Genomic DNA, 18,101 nt, shown 5'->3' on the forward strand with positions numbered 1-18,101 from the left:
AAAATACTTATTTGTCTGTTTCTCAGGATTTGCCATCTGTATAAACGATAGTGATTGCCCACCTATATAAAGTGATTTGAAATCTGTATCTGCAACTCTAAATAACAGTAGTGTTTATCCATCAGGTTGTTTGGGAAACAATGGGCCTAATTCTACTTCTCCCTCCTCTGACATGGGGAAAATTCCCCCTGAATCCGGTGTTGGGATCAAAATGACAGCACTTGCCTACGAATACATTTCAAATTAGCATTTGGAAATTGACATATGAGCAAGAAGAGATTTTATTTCCCCATAAAAAGCAACAACAAAGATTATGATTATTTTCTTATTACCATTACACACTTCTGACACCCTCAGACAGAGTAGTGCCTTACACTGTGAGATGTCCATTATCCTCTGGAATAGGTACTGCTCAGCATATTGTGATGGTGCCAGAATCACTTCTATAATTTCCACATTAATACAAAGGAACTATTGTAATGTTTCATATTCATTTGTATTAATGGTTTCTAGCCCTTGCATTTCAATCCATTGCTTGATTCTTCAGTGATGTGTTACAATTCACTTAAGTGCTATACATAAACATCCAATACCCAAAGCAAAATATCCAATAGCAAAGAATGAATTACTGGAGCATAAAAGAAACACTGAAAATATGGTAGAGACACAGTAGAATCTGGAATTATCAAAATGCCTTTTTCATCTTCCTTGGTTCCCACCCCCCCCCTTTTCCCTTACAAATATCAATGGCATTTACGGGTACCTCTTTGGCATGAGTCACTCTGTAGTAAGTACAACAAAGGCACTCTTGGGGTACCATCTTAACATAACAGAAACATGATACTTAAAATAGCAAAAATAACATCACATCACACTTGAAATAGCCAAAATAATTAATACATTTAAATGAGCAACAACAAAACTGTTGGATAAACTCTTGATACATTATTTATTATTATTATTATTATTATTGCAATCAAATGTTCATTCTCCGTAGAGGCAATTATGATTGTCACTCTTGGGTTTGTGCCTCAAATGTGAGGCCAGGTGGGGAACTTGTATAGCTCAAAGTACAGAGCACTGGCTTCAGGGGTGGGGGTTATTAATTAAGGCCAGCTCTGCATTAGGGCTTGTCTTCCCTGCAACAGTTCACTTGAATTACTCCACTCAAGTCACACCACTCAAACTAGACTAACTCGAGTGGAATTACTCGAGTAGAAATAACTCAAATGTAGCTGCTCAGGGAGCTTGAGTGAAAGCAGCCATGCTGTGAAACAATGCTTAAACTACACAGAGTGATTTGATTAGCAGCACAGAGAGATTGGATTAACAGCTGGTGAGTTGCGTTTAATTTGAGCTGCTGCCTGTACATGCATCTCCACTAGATTACTAGATCAAGTGTAGTATCATTTGAGCTTCATCCCTCATGCCCTCAGGGGGCCAACTATCTTGCCTTTAAAGCAATACTTATTTATGATGGACATTTTTGTGTGTGGATGGGAATATGGATTGGGGCAACAGTCAAGCTAACGCTGCAGTGAAGAAAAGACTTCAGAACCTGAGTGCTTTAGTACCAGTTCCTTTGTGACCACGTTTGGCTTGTGAACTGGCCTTCATCCGTGGTAAGTGCCATATGTATTAGTTTCAGAGTAACAGCCATGTTAGTCTGTATTCGCAAAAAGAAAAGGAGTACTTGTGGCACCTTAGAGACTAACCAATTTATTTGAGCATAAGCTTTCATGAGCTACAGCTCACTTCATCGGATGCATACTGTGGAAAATACAGAAGATGTTTTTATACACACAAACCATGAAAAAATGGGTGTTTATCACTATAAAAGGTTTTCTCTCACCCCACCCCACTCTCCTGCTGGTAATAGCTTATCTAAAGTGATCACTCTCCTTACAATGTGTATGATAATCAAGGTGGGCCATTTCCAGCTGCACAAGGAATTTGAGAGTCATGACTCCATTGGCACCAGGGAGATTTGGTTCTCCCTCACAACCCTTGCACGTGCAGTTTCTTATATTTGTTTGTTTGTTTGTTTTTTGTTCTCCCACATTCCCTCCTTTCTCCTTCAGAATGGAGAAGCAATCTGGTGGCTTTGAGAAGTGCTCAGAGTACAGTTGCAGTATGTTCATAAGGGAGAGGCATGACTCTAATATCCTGATCTGTGGAGCACACTGAGACTGCTTTGTCTTTGAAATTTGCTCATGGATGTCACAGTAAGCGGAACAAAGTGCCTGAAAATTCTCCTTGCTTCTGATATTGCTTCCCATATGTTGGATGCAAAATGCCCTAAAAGGTCTTGAAAGTATCTTTTGCCTTGGCTATCCAATGTAAAGGGTTCTCAGTTCAGCACTGAAACTCTACCAGCAACATCCATGTATGCATTGGTCTCCAAGCTGCATTTCAACTGCCTCAAAGCATCCAGTGAGACCTGACATGTCAGTGTTAACACACCACATCTAATAATTGCTGTCTTTGGTTTAGTCCCACCATCCACGCAGTGCTTAATGGAGACCTAACACCATCTGTGTGATCAGGGAGGGACTCAATATTTGACCAGGAATTATTGGTCAGCCCATCATCTACAATGTTTTGATAGTGAATCAGAGTACAGAACACATGGTTCCAGAGGGTGTAGAAGCTGAGAAGTCTGATGTCTCTGAGTTTGTGTCCAAGGTCTGACTTGCTCAGAAACAGACTATCGGAAAGGTATACTACGAATTTAAGTAGAAAGGGTTTCTGATATGCTGTGAAAGCTCTTGTAGATCCTGTTACTCTATATTCACTGCTTGACTACTGTCAGGGTTCCCCTCCCCACTCTGAACTCTAGGATACAAATGTGGGGACCTGCATGAAAGCCCCCTAAGGTTATTTTTACCAGCTTAGGGTAAAACTTCCCCAAGGCACAAACTCTTTGCCTTTGGAGGGTACACTGCCACCACCAAGTGATTTAACACAGAATCAGGGAAAGGACCACTTGGAGTTCCTATTCCCCCCAAATATCCCCCCAAGCTGTTACACCCCCTTTCCTTGGGAGGCTTGAGAATAATATCCTAACCAGTTGGTTACAAAGTGATCACAGACCCAAACCCCTGGGTCTTAGGACAATAGAGAAATCAGTCAGGCTCTTAAAAGAAACAGAACTTTATTAGAAAGAAAAAAGGTAAAAGAAGCACCTCTGTAAAATTAGAAGGGAAGCTAATCTCACAGGGCAATCAGATTTAAAACACAGAGGATTTCCCTCTGGGCAAAAACTTTAAAGTTACAATAAGAAAACCAGGAATACACCTTCCTCTCAGCACAGAGAAAATCACAAGCCAAAACAAAAGTAAACTAACGCATTTCCTTGCTAGTACTTACTAATTCTAATGGAGTTGGATTGCTTGCTTGTTTGATCTCTCTCCAGCAAGCACACAGAACAGACAGACAAAAGCCTTCACCCCCCGCCCTGATTTGAAAGTATCTTGTCCCCTTATTGGTTCTTTTGGTCAGGTGCCAGCCAGGTTACCGGAGCTTCTTAACCCTTTACAGATAAAAGGATATTGTGCCTCTGGCCAGGAGGGATTTTATAGTACTGTATACAGGAAGGTTGTTACCCTTCCCTTTATATTTATGACAACTACCTTGGTTATATGTTAGAATCTGATTTACAGACATCTTCCTTCCATGTTCGTTCAACACCTATTTCAGATTTCTATGAGTAAGATGAGGGTGCTGCATGTTTCAGGTTTTATTTTGAAATATACTTATTAAGAAGATGCATCTTAGCTTTGTTTTTATGGCAACATCTTTAGTGTTTAGTCAACATGCATGGGAATCTATATTAGCTGTATCTTTGGAGAAAATAAAATTGCGTAACTGTAATTGCTGCTCACTGAAGATATGTAATGTGACTGATCACTACTCTCCCAGACACCTCCCTTCAGTGTTGAGTGTTTTGTAACTGCAGCTTTTGATATTGCATTCTATATATGACTGATTATTCCACCTCATTTTCTCTTCCTCTCTAATTTGTTATATGGCATCCATATCTATCCATCCTTCCTTTCTTTATAAATTCACTTATGTTCTGGTTTTATTGCATATTTCTTTGAAGGTTTTTGTGGTTATCCAATTCTGTACCAGGAGTGCATTCCAGATTTGTGGACCCGTCTCAGCAATAGCTCTGACTCGTACACAGAAACTTCGTGATTTCTCTAGTTGTAACAGAGAGGATATGAATAGGATGAGGCGGTCCTGCAGGTAAACTGTGGACCTTTGAAAATGAGGGACAATGTCTTAAATTTAACCTGAAGTGGTGTGATGTGATGTTTTACTGAAATGTCAGTAAATTGTACTTTCTCTCCATTCATTTACCATCAGAAACAGATTTCAAGATATTTGTGTTGTATACGTTTTGCCCTTTATAATCAGTTTTCTCCTCCACTCCCATTCATTTACTGATGTTACACTGTACTTTCTGAGACATCACAGGTCATAACTTTGGAGAGAATTATGATGCCACAAACACTGGAATCAGCATCCACAAATAAATCTGCTTGCATGCATACTACCTATGCTTAAGTGATCCCGTCTTTCCTTCCTGGGTTTACTTGGGAGCAGGCAACACTCACCTGTGTGTCAGGGTGCCTGTCAAATGTAAAGGGGATCCTGAGTATCCCAGTGGTGATGGTGGATGTGTGGGAATCCTCTATCCACCCCTCTGCTGCAGTCATTTTACTTATAAGGAAAATTAATCTTGGAGGTGCATCTACCTTGCTGGGGCTGGTACTGACATGCCTTGGGAGCCTCCAGAAGTAAACCTGAGCTACTCTATGCAATGGGTCTAACTCAAAAGTACCAGTTATAAACTCTGTACTGGTTAACACATCTTTACTTGGGCTGCCGATTAGTCGCAGTTATCTCACGCGATTAATTAAAAAAAATTAATCATGATTAATTGCAGCTTTAATCGCACTGTTCAACAATAGAATACCAATTTAAATTTATTTAATATTTTTGGATGATTTTCTACATTTTCAAATATATTGATTTCATTACAACAGAGTACGATGTGTACAGTGCTCACTTTATATTTTTACAAATGTTTGCACTGTGTAAATGATAAAATAAATAATATTTTTCAATTCACCTAATACAAGTACTGTAGTGCATTCTCTTTATCATGAAAGTGCAACTTACAAATATATATATTTTTTGTTACAAAACTGCACTCAAACAAAACAGTTTAAAACTTTGGAGCGTACAAGTCCACTGAGTCCTACTTCTTACTCAGCCAATCTCTAAGACAAAAAAGTTTGTTTACATTTACGGGAGATAATGCTGCCCGCTTCTTATTTACAGTGTCACCTGAAAGTAAGTACTGGCATTCACATGGCATTTTCCTTGCCGACATTGCGAGGTAGTTACATGCCAGATATGCTAAACATTTGTATGCCTCTTCATGCTTCGGACACCATTATAGAGGACATGCATTCATTGTGATGATGCTCACTAAAAATATAATGTGTTAATTAAATTTGTGACTGAACTCCTTGGGGGAGAATTGTATGTCTTTTGCTCAGTTTTACTCACATTCTGCCATATATTTCATGCTATAACAGTCTTGGATGATGACCCAGCACATGTTCTAAGAACACTTTCACTGCAGATTTGACAAAATGCAAAGAAGTTACCAATGTGAAATTTCTAAGGATACAGCACTTGACCCAAGGTTTAAGAATCTGAAGTGCCTTCCAAAATCTGAGAGGGACGAGGTGTGGAGCATGCTTTCAGAAGTCTTAAAAGAGCAACACTCCAGTGCAGAAACTACAGAACCTGAATCACCAAAAAAAGAAAATTAACCATCTGCTGGTGGCATCTAACTCAAATGATGAAAATGAACATGCCTCGGTCCGTACTGCTTTGGATAGTCATCGAGCAACCCATCATCAGAAGGGACACGTCCTCTGGTGGCTGAAGCATGAAAGGACATATGAATCTTTAGCACATCTGGCACGTAAATATCTTGTGACGCTGGCTACAACAGTGCCATGCGAACGTCTGTTCTAACTTTCAGGTGACATTATAAACAAGAAGTCAGCAGCATTATCTCCCGCAAGAGATACTTGTTTGTCTGAGTGATTGGCTGAACAAGAAATAGGCCTGAGTGGACTTACAGGCTCTACAGTTTTACATTGTTTTGTTTTTCAATGCAGTTATTTTTGTACATAATTCTACATTTGTAAGTTCAACTTCCATGATAAAAAGAGATTGCACTACAGTATTTGTAATGGGGGAGTTGAAAAAAACTATTTTTGTTTTTTACAGTGCAAATTTTTGTAATAAAAACAAATATAAAGTGAGCACTCTACACTTTGTATTCTATGTTGTAACTGAAATCAATATATTTGAAAAATGTAGAAAAACATCCAAAATATTTATCCAAAACATCCATTTGTATTCTATTGTTTAACAGTGCGATTAAAACTGCAATTAATCACTATTATCTTTTTAAATCGTGATTCATTGTAAAAAAAAACAAACCCAAAATAAATAAATAAATGGTATTCTGTTATTGTTTAACAGCGCAATTAATCATGATTTTTATTAAATCATGCGATCACAATTAATATTTTAATCACTTGATATCCCTAATCTTTATTTAACAATTTAGAAAAAAACAGAATATAACAGATTGAGATTAATTAAAATGTCTCAACCCCTTCAAGTCAGCAGAGAGGTGCTTAAATCAATTAATAAATACAGTTTACAGCAGTAAATTAAACTTAACCAATATACATTTTTATGCCAGAATTAGCTACCCCACCTCTGAGTGTGCACTCCTCTGAATTTCAAAGTTCTAGACAACTGCTTGTGTGGGCGTGCTTGGAGACGCTCAAGCTGGGGACAGCACTTTGTTGGTCCGGTAAAGTAATCCAGCCAAGTCAACAAAGGGCAGAGTGATTCTAAATGTGGATCAATCCAAGCTCCACAACTGCTCTGAAGATGGGTGTTGTTATAACCAGAGGTCAATAATCTTGGATCCTGGTTAGACAAGACCACTTTTCAGCCTCAAGGAAACCACTTAGTCTTTCATCACCCCCTTTTCCTTGACAGCACTTTCCTAAATAAACAAAAGAAGAGTTGTGGTTACTCACATTGTTTTCACCCAAACTCAGTCAGTTCTTGCCCCAGCAACAGTCTTTGCCCTGGCTTGGACAAAGCTCCACAAAGCTATCTCTTCCATACCCTGATCAGGGGACCGTTAACAGTCTCAGCTCCCAAGTCACAATAGGGGACCGCAGCGGGCTGGTGCCCTGCTTGAACAGAGCTCAGACAAGACTCCCTACAACTCCGCAGCTATTCACTTTTAACTTTCTAAGTCCTCACAAAATGGAGCCCATTGAAACCGAGGCAGGGAAGTCTGTCTCCTTCCCCAAAGTATCATGGGAGTTGTAGTCTTCAAGGCTGGATTGCAGCACCTGGGATCTTCCTGAGTGGAACACCCCCAATTAAGTTCAGAGGCTCCTTTCATGGGGATGTCTACACTTAAATATAACTGTACAGTTGTTGTTGTATCTAACAGTCATATGGGACACATCAACACTGCAAATAAGGTGTGTGAGTTCTGATAAAATATTTGGAAAAAGAATGGGGTTTCAACAGCTCTATTTACCATGTCAATGGACATAACACTCTAATGACAAATATGAAGTTTAAATAATGAAAAAGACATTCCATGTTTCTCTGTTCTGATGCAGATGTACCTGGAACATTATATAATATGAGTATTTTATTTCTCTCCTCTTGCTAGTTCTCATATTAAATGAGAGGGTGAAATATGCAGTTCTCATAGTCTAGTGAGGTGTCTTCTGTTTGATCAGCTAGCTCTGGTAATGCTCTTAAACCAATCTCCCCCATACAACCACAAAAGTATCTATGTATGATGTGCTTCTTGTGTCATTTTCTGATATCATATACTATTTGTTTAATGAAATTAAAATACAAGTATTTCCTTTTTTTGCATTTACTTTCTTCCTGTGGGTTATTGCTGCTCAAATTGCAAAACATGTTGAGCTACTATTTGCTTGTAGTGTGTTAACTTCTTGATGGCTCTTTGGCATTAGACAGTTTATTTTTATTACAGAAAGAAGGGAGAAACAACAGGACCATGTGCAAGTGTTAAGATAGTTTTGAATATAGTGAGAAGTTACAAATAAGAAATACATTTGATAAGTACAGTATCAGGAATCTATATATAATGAGACCTCCAATGAGTAAAAAAAAATACATTTACAGAGGGAAAACTTTTATAATAAAAAATGGTACTGTAGATACAAATTTGCTGTTCACTTTGAACAAATCTGAAATGCTGATCATTTATGTGCACTTTATTTGATTATAAAGTACTTAGTAACTAATTTTTCAGTTCTGAGTTTTCAATCAATATAATTTTAAAAACAAACAACCACTCATGTTTGCCTAATTGCCCATGGGACACTGTGCATGAGATCTTAGTTCAGGCCTCCTACTTGACTACATCACTGCCTGATAGGATTGACAGTCCACCAACAGAAAAGAGTGGTTGTTCTGTTGAGAGAACTCTACATATAGGGAGTAGTCAGGGGTGAAAGTAACTTAAATGACTTACTGGTACGCAGGGCGCCAGGATACTGAGCATAGCAGGGGCGGGGGGCTCTGCCCCCCTCCCCCAGAAAGGGTGTGCTCTTGGGAGGAAGGGGCAGGGCCTCTGGTGCAAGGGGCGGGGCTGGAGCCAAAATCCCCCAGCCAGCCCTTCAGCTCTGCCTGGCCCGCACCACCCGGGGCTTCAGCAGCAATTTAAAGGACCTGGGAGCCCCCGGCCCTTTAAATTGCCACCACAGTCCCGGGGTAGCAGTGGTGGGGGCCAGGAGCCTGGGGCCCTTTCAAATCACCGGGCCCCGGGGCAGTTGCCCCTTTTGCCTCCCCCCTTTCCCCCCATCAGCGGCTCTGCCGGTATCGGCTGGACCAGCTTACTTTTTTACCTCTGGGGATAGTTCTTGGTCAGTATAGAGTACTGTGTGCAGTTCTCCTAAATTGATGGAAAGATCAATGAGATACAGAACGTATGAAGGATGAATTGAGGAATTTAAAAGGAAGAAAATTTTAGGCTCCTATGAGCTCTGAGGGGACCTAAAAACACTGCAGGAATAATCTATCCAACATTTCCATATGTACTTAAAATTGCCTTTGCATTTGCTTTCTTTTTGTAGCAAAACTACGTGAGTCCTGCTTTGATCCTGGGAATGTAATGAATGGCACAAGACTTGGAATGGATTATAAACTGGGATCAACAGTCACATATTACTGTGATGCAGGTTATGTTCTTCAAGGGTATTCTACACTTACCTGTATTATGGGAGATGATGGAAGACCTGGGTGGAACAGAGCACTACCCAGCTGTCATGGTAAGAGCTGTATTTTCTGCAGTTATTTCATGACTTGCAAGAGACACACAAGTGAATATAAACATATATTTATTATATAGTGATTTTAATAAGCCTTTTTTATATATTTTCCTTTTTAGGATATATACCCTTTTCTTCAGTGTACCATAAGCAATACTGTATGAAAGAGTAAATATAATATCAATTGACAAATGTTTAGAGATGTGGGGATTTTACTGATTCACTTAGTGCTACCAGATGAATACAGCAGCAAAGAATTACTACCGACGATTGTCAGTGATACTATGCAAGGTGGTAAACATTTGTTATTGATCTCATCAGTCTTTGGCAAATGTATGGTAGAATAGAATATTATGTACACATAATGATTTTTGCTTAACTAGATCATCAACTTATACTCTTAATTTTAATAGTATTTAAAATAATAGTTCTTAGGATACTTAATACATTATTGCTACACTTTTGTTTATGATCAAAATATTATATTGGTTATTTAACATATTTCATGTGAATTTTCTAAGAAAATTTAATCTAAAAAATTGAAAATACATTATGGGCAGTACTCCCTTGATTATCATGTGCATATGTGTTTGCAGGGTTAGACTTTAAATATGGGGTCCATTTTACCAGTATGGTGCTAACTCTCCATAACAATTGGCAGACACAAAGCAAGACAGTATAGCTTTGACATGTCCTTCGCCATTGGACCCAAAAACTGTCTCTCCTTCTGGTGTTACTTAAATTTTAATTAAATTACATTATTTACATCAAAAATGCTAAATTATTAAATTGAGGTTTTGGATAATATAGTTTATATTACATAACGGAAAATGAAATATCCATGATCTAAGCTCCCCATGCTGTTAGCTTGTAGTGTCTCATTTTGAATCTTTTTGCTGACATTGTGCTAAATTCAGAACTGCTGTAAGGAGGTATGAATCCATTGAATTTCAACCCCCTCACACTAAGTCTGAACTTGACCTATTGACACATTACTTGAGTCTTGCGTGTTTTGTAGGGACAACAATGCTAAATTGTTATTACCACCCAAAATGCATATATGCTAAATAGTAATATGTGTTACCAGTGTTTGTCTCTTTTTATGTGTGTGTGATGTTATGAACAAGTAGAACTCTGGGGGCAGGGGAAGAGGAGAAGTTGATGATGATGATGAACTGACCTCAAAATAGAAAAAAAGTGAATACTGACTGATGAAAGAAGGGATATGAAGCGTAAGGATTTAGGGATACTACCTACGATTTTTAGGATTACCCAGTATTAAAACACCAGTCTTCACTTCACTTCACAAGATGCTAATGCTGTGGAATACTGGCCGTAATAAACTCTGTAGGGAAAATGTGTTCCAGCTTGGGAAACATGGAGAAGTGTAGAGTAAACAGAAGTTTCTTCCAAGCAAACACTTTCTTTGTTTTTAAATGACACTTGGGATTTTTTTTTCAAGTTTAAGAAAGAGAGAGAGAAAGAGAAGTGTTTCTTGGGTAGAAGGGATGGTGCTATAATTGTGGTCATTAGTGCTGCTATACTCTTGTTAATGGTTTGTAACAGCTTCAAAATCTTCCATATTTCCAGAGGGGGTTAATTCAGCATGTTTGTAATAAAGAGAGAGACTTTTTTGCTTGGGAGGAAAAGCTGCAATTTTATTAAAAAAACACCCTCATAATAGAGGTTTCAGAGTAGCAGCCATGTTAGTCTGTATTCGCAAAAAGAAAAGGAGTACTTGTGGCACCTTAGAGACTAACAAATTTATTTGCGCATAAGCTTTCGTGAGCTACAGCTCACTTCATCGGGTAGGTGATGGTCAGTCCTTGCTCATGCTAACCAAATCTAGTTCTCTAGGTTGCCTGAAGACCTTAAGGTCCTTCAAGAATGCATAGTACTTAGGTCCCATATTACCCTGACATCCCTGCATAGATTCTGGCCACCAGAATGATGCCAAATGATAAGCCCAGTGGGAGGCACTTACCCTTATTCTGGTCAGTTGTGCCTAAACTCCGTGGCCTGTTCAAGTATACAGATTTGGTTAGCATAGTGGTTTCCTCCCAACTGCTAAAGCCTTATCCTATAGCTGTTACTTTGCTTGTGGTGCAGTATGATCTATTTTAGCAACAGATGACTAAGGAGTTCTACCTTTTGGTAATTTTATGTAAGAAAATTAGCAAATTTATTTATTTACTTACATGGAGCGAGGGGGAGAAGAGGAAGACAGAAGGAATGGAAGCTTTAAGTTGTCACCAGGACTGGGCAGAGGAGAATCAGGGTGCTGTGATTGGGAACTGATGGGGATCCATTCTTTACTGCACCCAAGCTTTGCTCGGCTGCAGAGAAAAATTGGGCCTTCTCAGTCCTGCCAGCTTTAGATCTGAAGTTGCATTCGTAAAGCTAACGTTGTTTCAGTACAGATACACAATACATCTGATCACATTTTTTTATGATCTCTAATTATTTCCTTGTAATCTAAACCTTGCAATCAGGGGTTTATAGATTTTTTTCTTTCTGTTTTTTTTTTAATATTTTGCTCAAACGGTTCTCTGCATTCGATATGACTTGCCTTTGACTAAAAACCTTATTTCAAATGTCCTTGAAACATCTCTAATAGGTGTGGGATATGAACCAAGTCCACGGTCTCATTCTATTATGAATCCATGCAAAGATTATCCAGTCTAACACAGTAAGCCATTTGGCATTTGATGATGGCTGTTAAGAACAGGATATGATTAAAGGATGCAGATGAAACATTCATAAAATGAAAGCTGATAAATAATGATTTTTGTCAATTTTACGAAATAATTTCTTCAGCATTACATAATATTTTAACTTTTGCCTGGCTAATATCAGTTGTTTAAAAGTTAGTATGTTGTGCTCAGCACAGTGGAAAACCTTATATCTTACTGAGAAGAATGCATGGAATCACCATCAGATGTGAGCGCAAAGACTGTCCGATTCAGTTCAATTAAGTCTATAATTTGTATCTTTGAAAGCCTTGACTCCTGACATCCAAATGTCTTCAACCCATGGGAGTAGCTAGCAATTTAAAATATGTTCATGCACAGGCTGCTTCATGGCTAATCACTGCTTGGGTTAATTTCTAATCTTCTATATACCTGTTTTTTGGGTGTGTTTTTTTTTTTGCTTTGTTCCCCCCACTTCTGTAATATGGGGGATATATACACCATATCTACCTCATAGAGGTTTGTGAGGTTTATATGTAATACACTTTTGGGTGGAAGGCTTTCTGGAAGTGCTAAATTATATTCTTCATGGCCTACATTATACCCATAATAATATAAATCATCACTACTCTTGATATGCTCATGAACACTGCATTAAGACCTGATGAAAAATGAAAATCAACAGAGCCTGCTGTTTTATCAAAATAGATGTTGTTTCCAGGAACTTATGTGCCATGGTGTAGTATGAAGCACCAGGACCACAGATTATTATAGGGATTCAGCTAGAATATCTCAAAAAAAAAAAATCAAAGTGAATCAGAGAAGGGGGTTTCTGAATTATAACACCCTAAAAATAGAAGATTTAATAGTAGGCTGACATTTCTACAAGGGAGAGTTAGGCAAGGAAAAACCAAAACCAACTTTTATAACCTTGTAGACGCTTCATATTTTCATCAATTGTTTTATTAATGGCATGGATCCTGGCAGGTATATGCCCTATTCTGTATGTACATACGTACACACATACTATAGATAAGTCATGTCACCATCCAAGGTCTCAGAGGGAATCACTGTGCCAGTGCTAGAAATCAGGTCTTGTAACTCTGAGTCTCATGGGCCTTACAAACCTATACACAATTATAGAACTTAAGGGTAGCTCTGATGGTTTAGTGGTTAAAGACCACAACTGTAAGTCAGGAGGTTTGTTTGTTTTGTTTTTTAGTTTTTGCTCTGACACTGACCTCTTGAATGATCTTGGGTAGGTTCCTAACCTTCTATGTATTAGTTTTTTTTTTACTGCCTGTAGTATGGGGAGAATACGTACTGTATCTATCCTGTAAAGGGTTATATTTGATACGCTTTTCAGTGGAAGGCTCTATAAACATGTTAAATATTTTTTTCTTATTTTAAATAAATTGCTTATTTTATTATATCATAAAACATTAAATGTGCCAATAAACAATTGATAACTTCCTCAGCAATACTGGATTATTACCTATTTAATAATTACCTATTTAATTAGAAGCTCTAAATGTGGCACTTTTATTGTGTTTTTACATAGTGCAACTATGGTACTTACCCACCACCTTTCTTTGAAATAATGACCATATTTGCAACACATTATTTGCATCACTAGATCATAGCAAGATATAGTATTTTATGCCACATTCTGTAAAAGGGCTTGAACAAAATATTATTATTTTGGCCCTTATTACCAATTAAAATACAGAGGATCATTAAGACTGGAGAAATGTCCCTGCTGCAGGCAAATATAAGCAAGTAATAAATAGGCATTATACTAAAATACTTCTCAGCTCAATTTTTACTTAAGGTTGATAGTTAAAGATGAGACTGAGTTCCTAGATAAACGAATTATAATTTTTAATAATGCCCAACTATATTATAATACACTCCAGATGGAATCTGACACGTAGTTTCACCCCGACAAATGTTGCTTATGAAAGAAACAGAACAGAATTTTCATTGAATTTTATATTATCTTCAAATGTTTTTGACAAAGCGATACATGGAAGCTTGCATTTTCTGTATCTCTTTCATTCTAGAATTCAACAGAAGTACATACATTATTATCCCAAATCCAAAACTGCTGTCTTTTTATTATTTATTTATACATAAACAATTCACGGACAGAGTTTCAAAGTCACAAATAACTGTTAGATGTCTAACAATTACTGACTTACATTTGTCCTTCTGAAAATCAACCCTTTTATAAAAACTTTATATATCTCTATCTCTACATACGCATTTATATTGATATATACATACACACACACACACACACAATTAAGTTAAGACATCACGTCTGTTTAGAATTACGACAATTCTCTCAATTACAAATCTCATTTACACCTGTGTAACTGAGATCAGAATCAAACATTATTTTATGTGGTGCAGGTAGAAAAGCTGCCTGACACTTTATATTATAAGACTCTGTTTTCCGTTCCTCATAACTTTGCCACAATTTAATGATTCAGGCCGAAATGTTACATATGAGGTGTCTGCCAAAGATGGGGGGAGTGGGGCGTGGTTGTGGTTGTTGTTTTTTGAAAGTTTCATCTAAACCAGTTCAGTTGTTTCCAAGAACAAAGTTAGGGAAAATGAAACATGCTTAGTAAAGACTTAAGTTTGGCAGTTAAAATATCTAAGTATTCTGTCTGCTCAGATCATGCTTCATCCCAGTAGAACTCCTATGTGATCACAGGATCATGTATGCACTGTCCCTACGGAGTGACAAAGCATGTGCCAATCCAGGGATGCAGGGGATGAACAGGATTTTCCCTACATTTGTTCTTCCTGATAGCTGAGGCCTGCTGTGTTACCAGACACAGGAATGAGAGCAGGAAGACTGACTCTCCTGTATTCTCAATGCTCACAATGCTGGTGCCCAAGCTGGGTGGAGGAGGAAGAAGCTGCCACACTGGAGAGGAACCAGGAAATCAGGTTGCAGGAGCCAAACCATAGTAGTAAGCAGCAGTGGACAGGAGCTGTTGGGGGTGCATAAGAACAGTAGGGAAGAGGGGTAATAGGCACACAAAGAGGGGTGAGTTAAGAGGTGGGGATGGAATTTGGATATCAGCAGAAGGGGAGCAGGATTTGTGGGGTGGGGTTTGGATAGGAGCAGAAAAGTCGGGGCGGGGGGAGGAGGACCTGGGATGGGTGGCTAGGAGCAGAGATAAGCTGGGGATACAGGGACAGAAGGTTCTATAATTGCTAGAAAACACTCCCCTCCAGATCCTGGAATTGAACCCAGGAGTCATAAATTTCTGTCTTCCTCTGCTGTCAGCAAGAGATGTGAAACCACTAGGACTCCTCGTTGTTTTCACTGGCAAAGTGTGTGTCAAGTCCTGCTGTAGTGGCAGGTCCACAGAAAGGATAAGAACATTCTAATGCTACCAGTTACTTCATTACCTCAAGTGGTAGACGTCTCTACTGTGGTTCTAAAGGTAAGAACCTCGATGATGGTCCAAGTGGAGTATGATTCCATATGATGGAATTTCTGGGGGTTTTAATTCAATTTTTCTTTTAAAAAATATATTGTTTGTAAAGTCAAGCATTCAAAAGTTTAGGAAATGCTAGAATTAGGGTTGTCTGTATATCCTTAATTCAAATCCCTTTTGTATATGCTCTAAGATACACTCTTTAATTACATTATTACACACTATTTTCCCCACAGAACCTCTGTGTCATTCAAAGCACAGAACAGACTGTGCTCTGGGAGTGAATGAAGCTGTTGTTTGTAAGACCCCTGGCTTATTTGTTATAGAAATTGGAAGCTGTAGTGAATAAGGCCCAGGATTACAGAAGACAAAGGATGGCTTCATGGTTAAGGAAGTTGAATGCCACTCTGAAGAATGGGATTCTGCCTCTGCCACTGAGTTCCTATGTGAATCTGGGTTTAACCATTCAAGCCAAACACTTCAACCAAAATTATCACAGTTAGCTACTAATTATGCATTCCTCATTTTCTGGTGCCCAACATGAGACATCTATGGCCAGAAATGCAGAAGAGCACACACAACTGCAACTGAATTCAGTTGGACCTATGCATTGAACATACAAAGTGTTATTAAAATTATAAAATAAGAGAAATGTAGGACTGAAAGGTATCTAGAGAGGTTATCTTCTCCATTCTCCTGCTCTGAGGCAGGACCAAGTGTACCTAGTCCATCTCTGACAGATGATTGTCTAAACAATTCTTAAAATGCTAAGTACTCTGGAAAGTCAGGTTCAAGGGGCCAGATAGCTAAAGATATTTAGTCACGTAAAGTTTCACATAGACACCTAGTGGGATTTTGATTTCAATGGGAGTTAGGTGTCTAGCGACTTTAGAAAATCTCGCTAGGTGCCTATCTGAATCTTTATGCACCTAAATACCTTTTAAAATGTGAGCCTAGATTTCTCTAGTGAGGCACCTGAAAGTAGTCAACACTTTCACTGAATGAAGCAAAAGTCCTGTGAAAAAAACCAGTATCTGTCGATTTAATTGAAGACTGTATTTTAAATGCATAAATACAAAAAGGGCAAATTCTGGCATTCATTAACATTGGATTTTGCAAGATTAACATCTTTTAGCATACTTGTTTCATTGATGTGTATGGGTGGAAATATATATATAGTGATTATGGAAGAATTTCAACTCTTATCTAATAATAATAATAGGTGATAATAAAAATCAATTCTGTATGCTAGCAGCAAAAAGCTTGAAAACGTGATTAGAGTATACCCTAAAGATTGAAAGAAAAAAAAAGTTAAATATAAAAATAAAAAGATGATAATTTAAAATAATTTCAAAAATCTCATGATTTTAAAGTCAATATCATGGTTTTTGGGGCCTGATTCATGATTTCAATAATGCTTTATAATATTTTACAGAATAGGAAATGTTGTGCGAAATTGTTCCAAACTCCCATTAAATATGATCATGTAATATAATGGCAAGTAAAACATGAAATGAAGAAAATTAATTTGTTACAAGTATCATTTTTAATATTAGCTGTCAGAGTATCCAAATTTCCAAGATCTAAAAGGGATCTGTTTTACACAACATATTATAAAATAGTACATGGTTTATTTTCTGTTGACATTCCATCACCATTTTTCTGGAAGCATAATTTAATGAAGGAAATTTAAGAAGGAAGGAGAAATAGCTCAGGCTATGTATGTATTTTGCTTTTTAGTAGCAGTTCCCCCCCCATCCCCTAAGATCATAATGAATCTGAAAATTAAACTTGCATATCAAAGTTATAAAGTTCCAGATGTCTGTGTGGCACTGTTCCCTCTAAGCTGTGCGCATGTGCACGCTCACACAGATCCTAAACCCCGTGCACACAGCGAAACACCGCGCGCACACAAATTTGCACAGAAGAAATTTTTTGCACACACAGCCTGTCAAAAATTAGAGGGAACATTGCTGTGTGGACAGACAAAGCTGCTAGTTTGACAAAAAATGCTGCTCATAAGAAATAAAAATGTAATATGTAGCTTTTGTCATATTGAGACTAGTGCACAGCTGTTGTACTGTAGAGAATAGGTACTGTACTGCTTCTTGTTAACTTGGGGATAAAGCACTTACAAAACATGAAATAAATTATGTAATTGATTTAGATACGGACTATTCTGTGTTCGCACTGGATTTGTTTGTTTGCCAGAAGCAGATGGAAGGGAATTTCTGTGTAGAGTCATCATTCACATTTTTCTGTTGTATGTTTCCTGTAGATAGAAACAGTCCTTAGCACTATTTACAGAAGGTCTTTCATAGAAAGGTATCCTTAAAGTGCTGCAACTTTGATGAATGAGTACTGTTTTCACAATACCAAGGATAGGGTAGGCCTGTTACTCAATGGGAGCGGGGGCGGGGGGGGGGGGGGATAAAAACAGAAAATGTGGAAATGGCAGAGGTGCTTAATGACTTTGTTTCAGTTTTCACCAACAAGGTTGGTGATGTTTGGACATT

General features: G+C 38.0%; 1 protein-coding gene across 2 annotated transcripts in view; it reads left to right on the top strand.

The window, feature by feature from the left end:
* CSMD3 (CUB and Sushi multiple domains 3) overlaps window positions 1–18,101 on the top strand; it is a 1,174,472-nt gene that overhangs the window by 851,621 nt on the left and 304,750 nt on the right. For both annotated transcript variants that reach the window (XM_037892097.2, XM_043539165.1), the window contains one exon: window positions 9,243–9,437. In XM_037892097.2, coding sequence (XP_037748025.1) covers window positions 9,243–9,437 — 195 coding nt within the window. The remainder of the gene's footprint in view (window positions 1–9,242; window positions 9,438–18,101) is intronic.

Source organism: Chelonia mydas, chromosome 2 (genome assembly GCF_015237465.2).
Source record: "Chelonia mydas isolate rCheMyd1 chromosome 2, rCheMyd1.pri.v2, whole genome shotgun sequence".
Classification (NCBI taxonomy): domain Eukaryota; kingdom Metazoa; phylum Chordata; order Testudines; family Cheloniidae; genus Chelonia; species Chelonia mydas.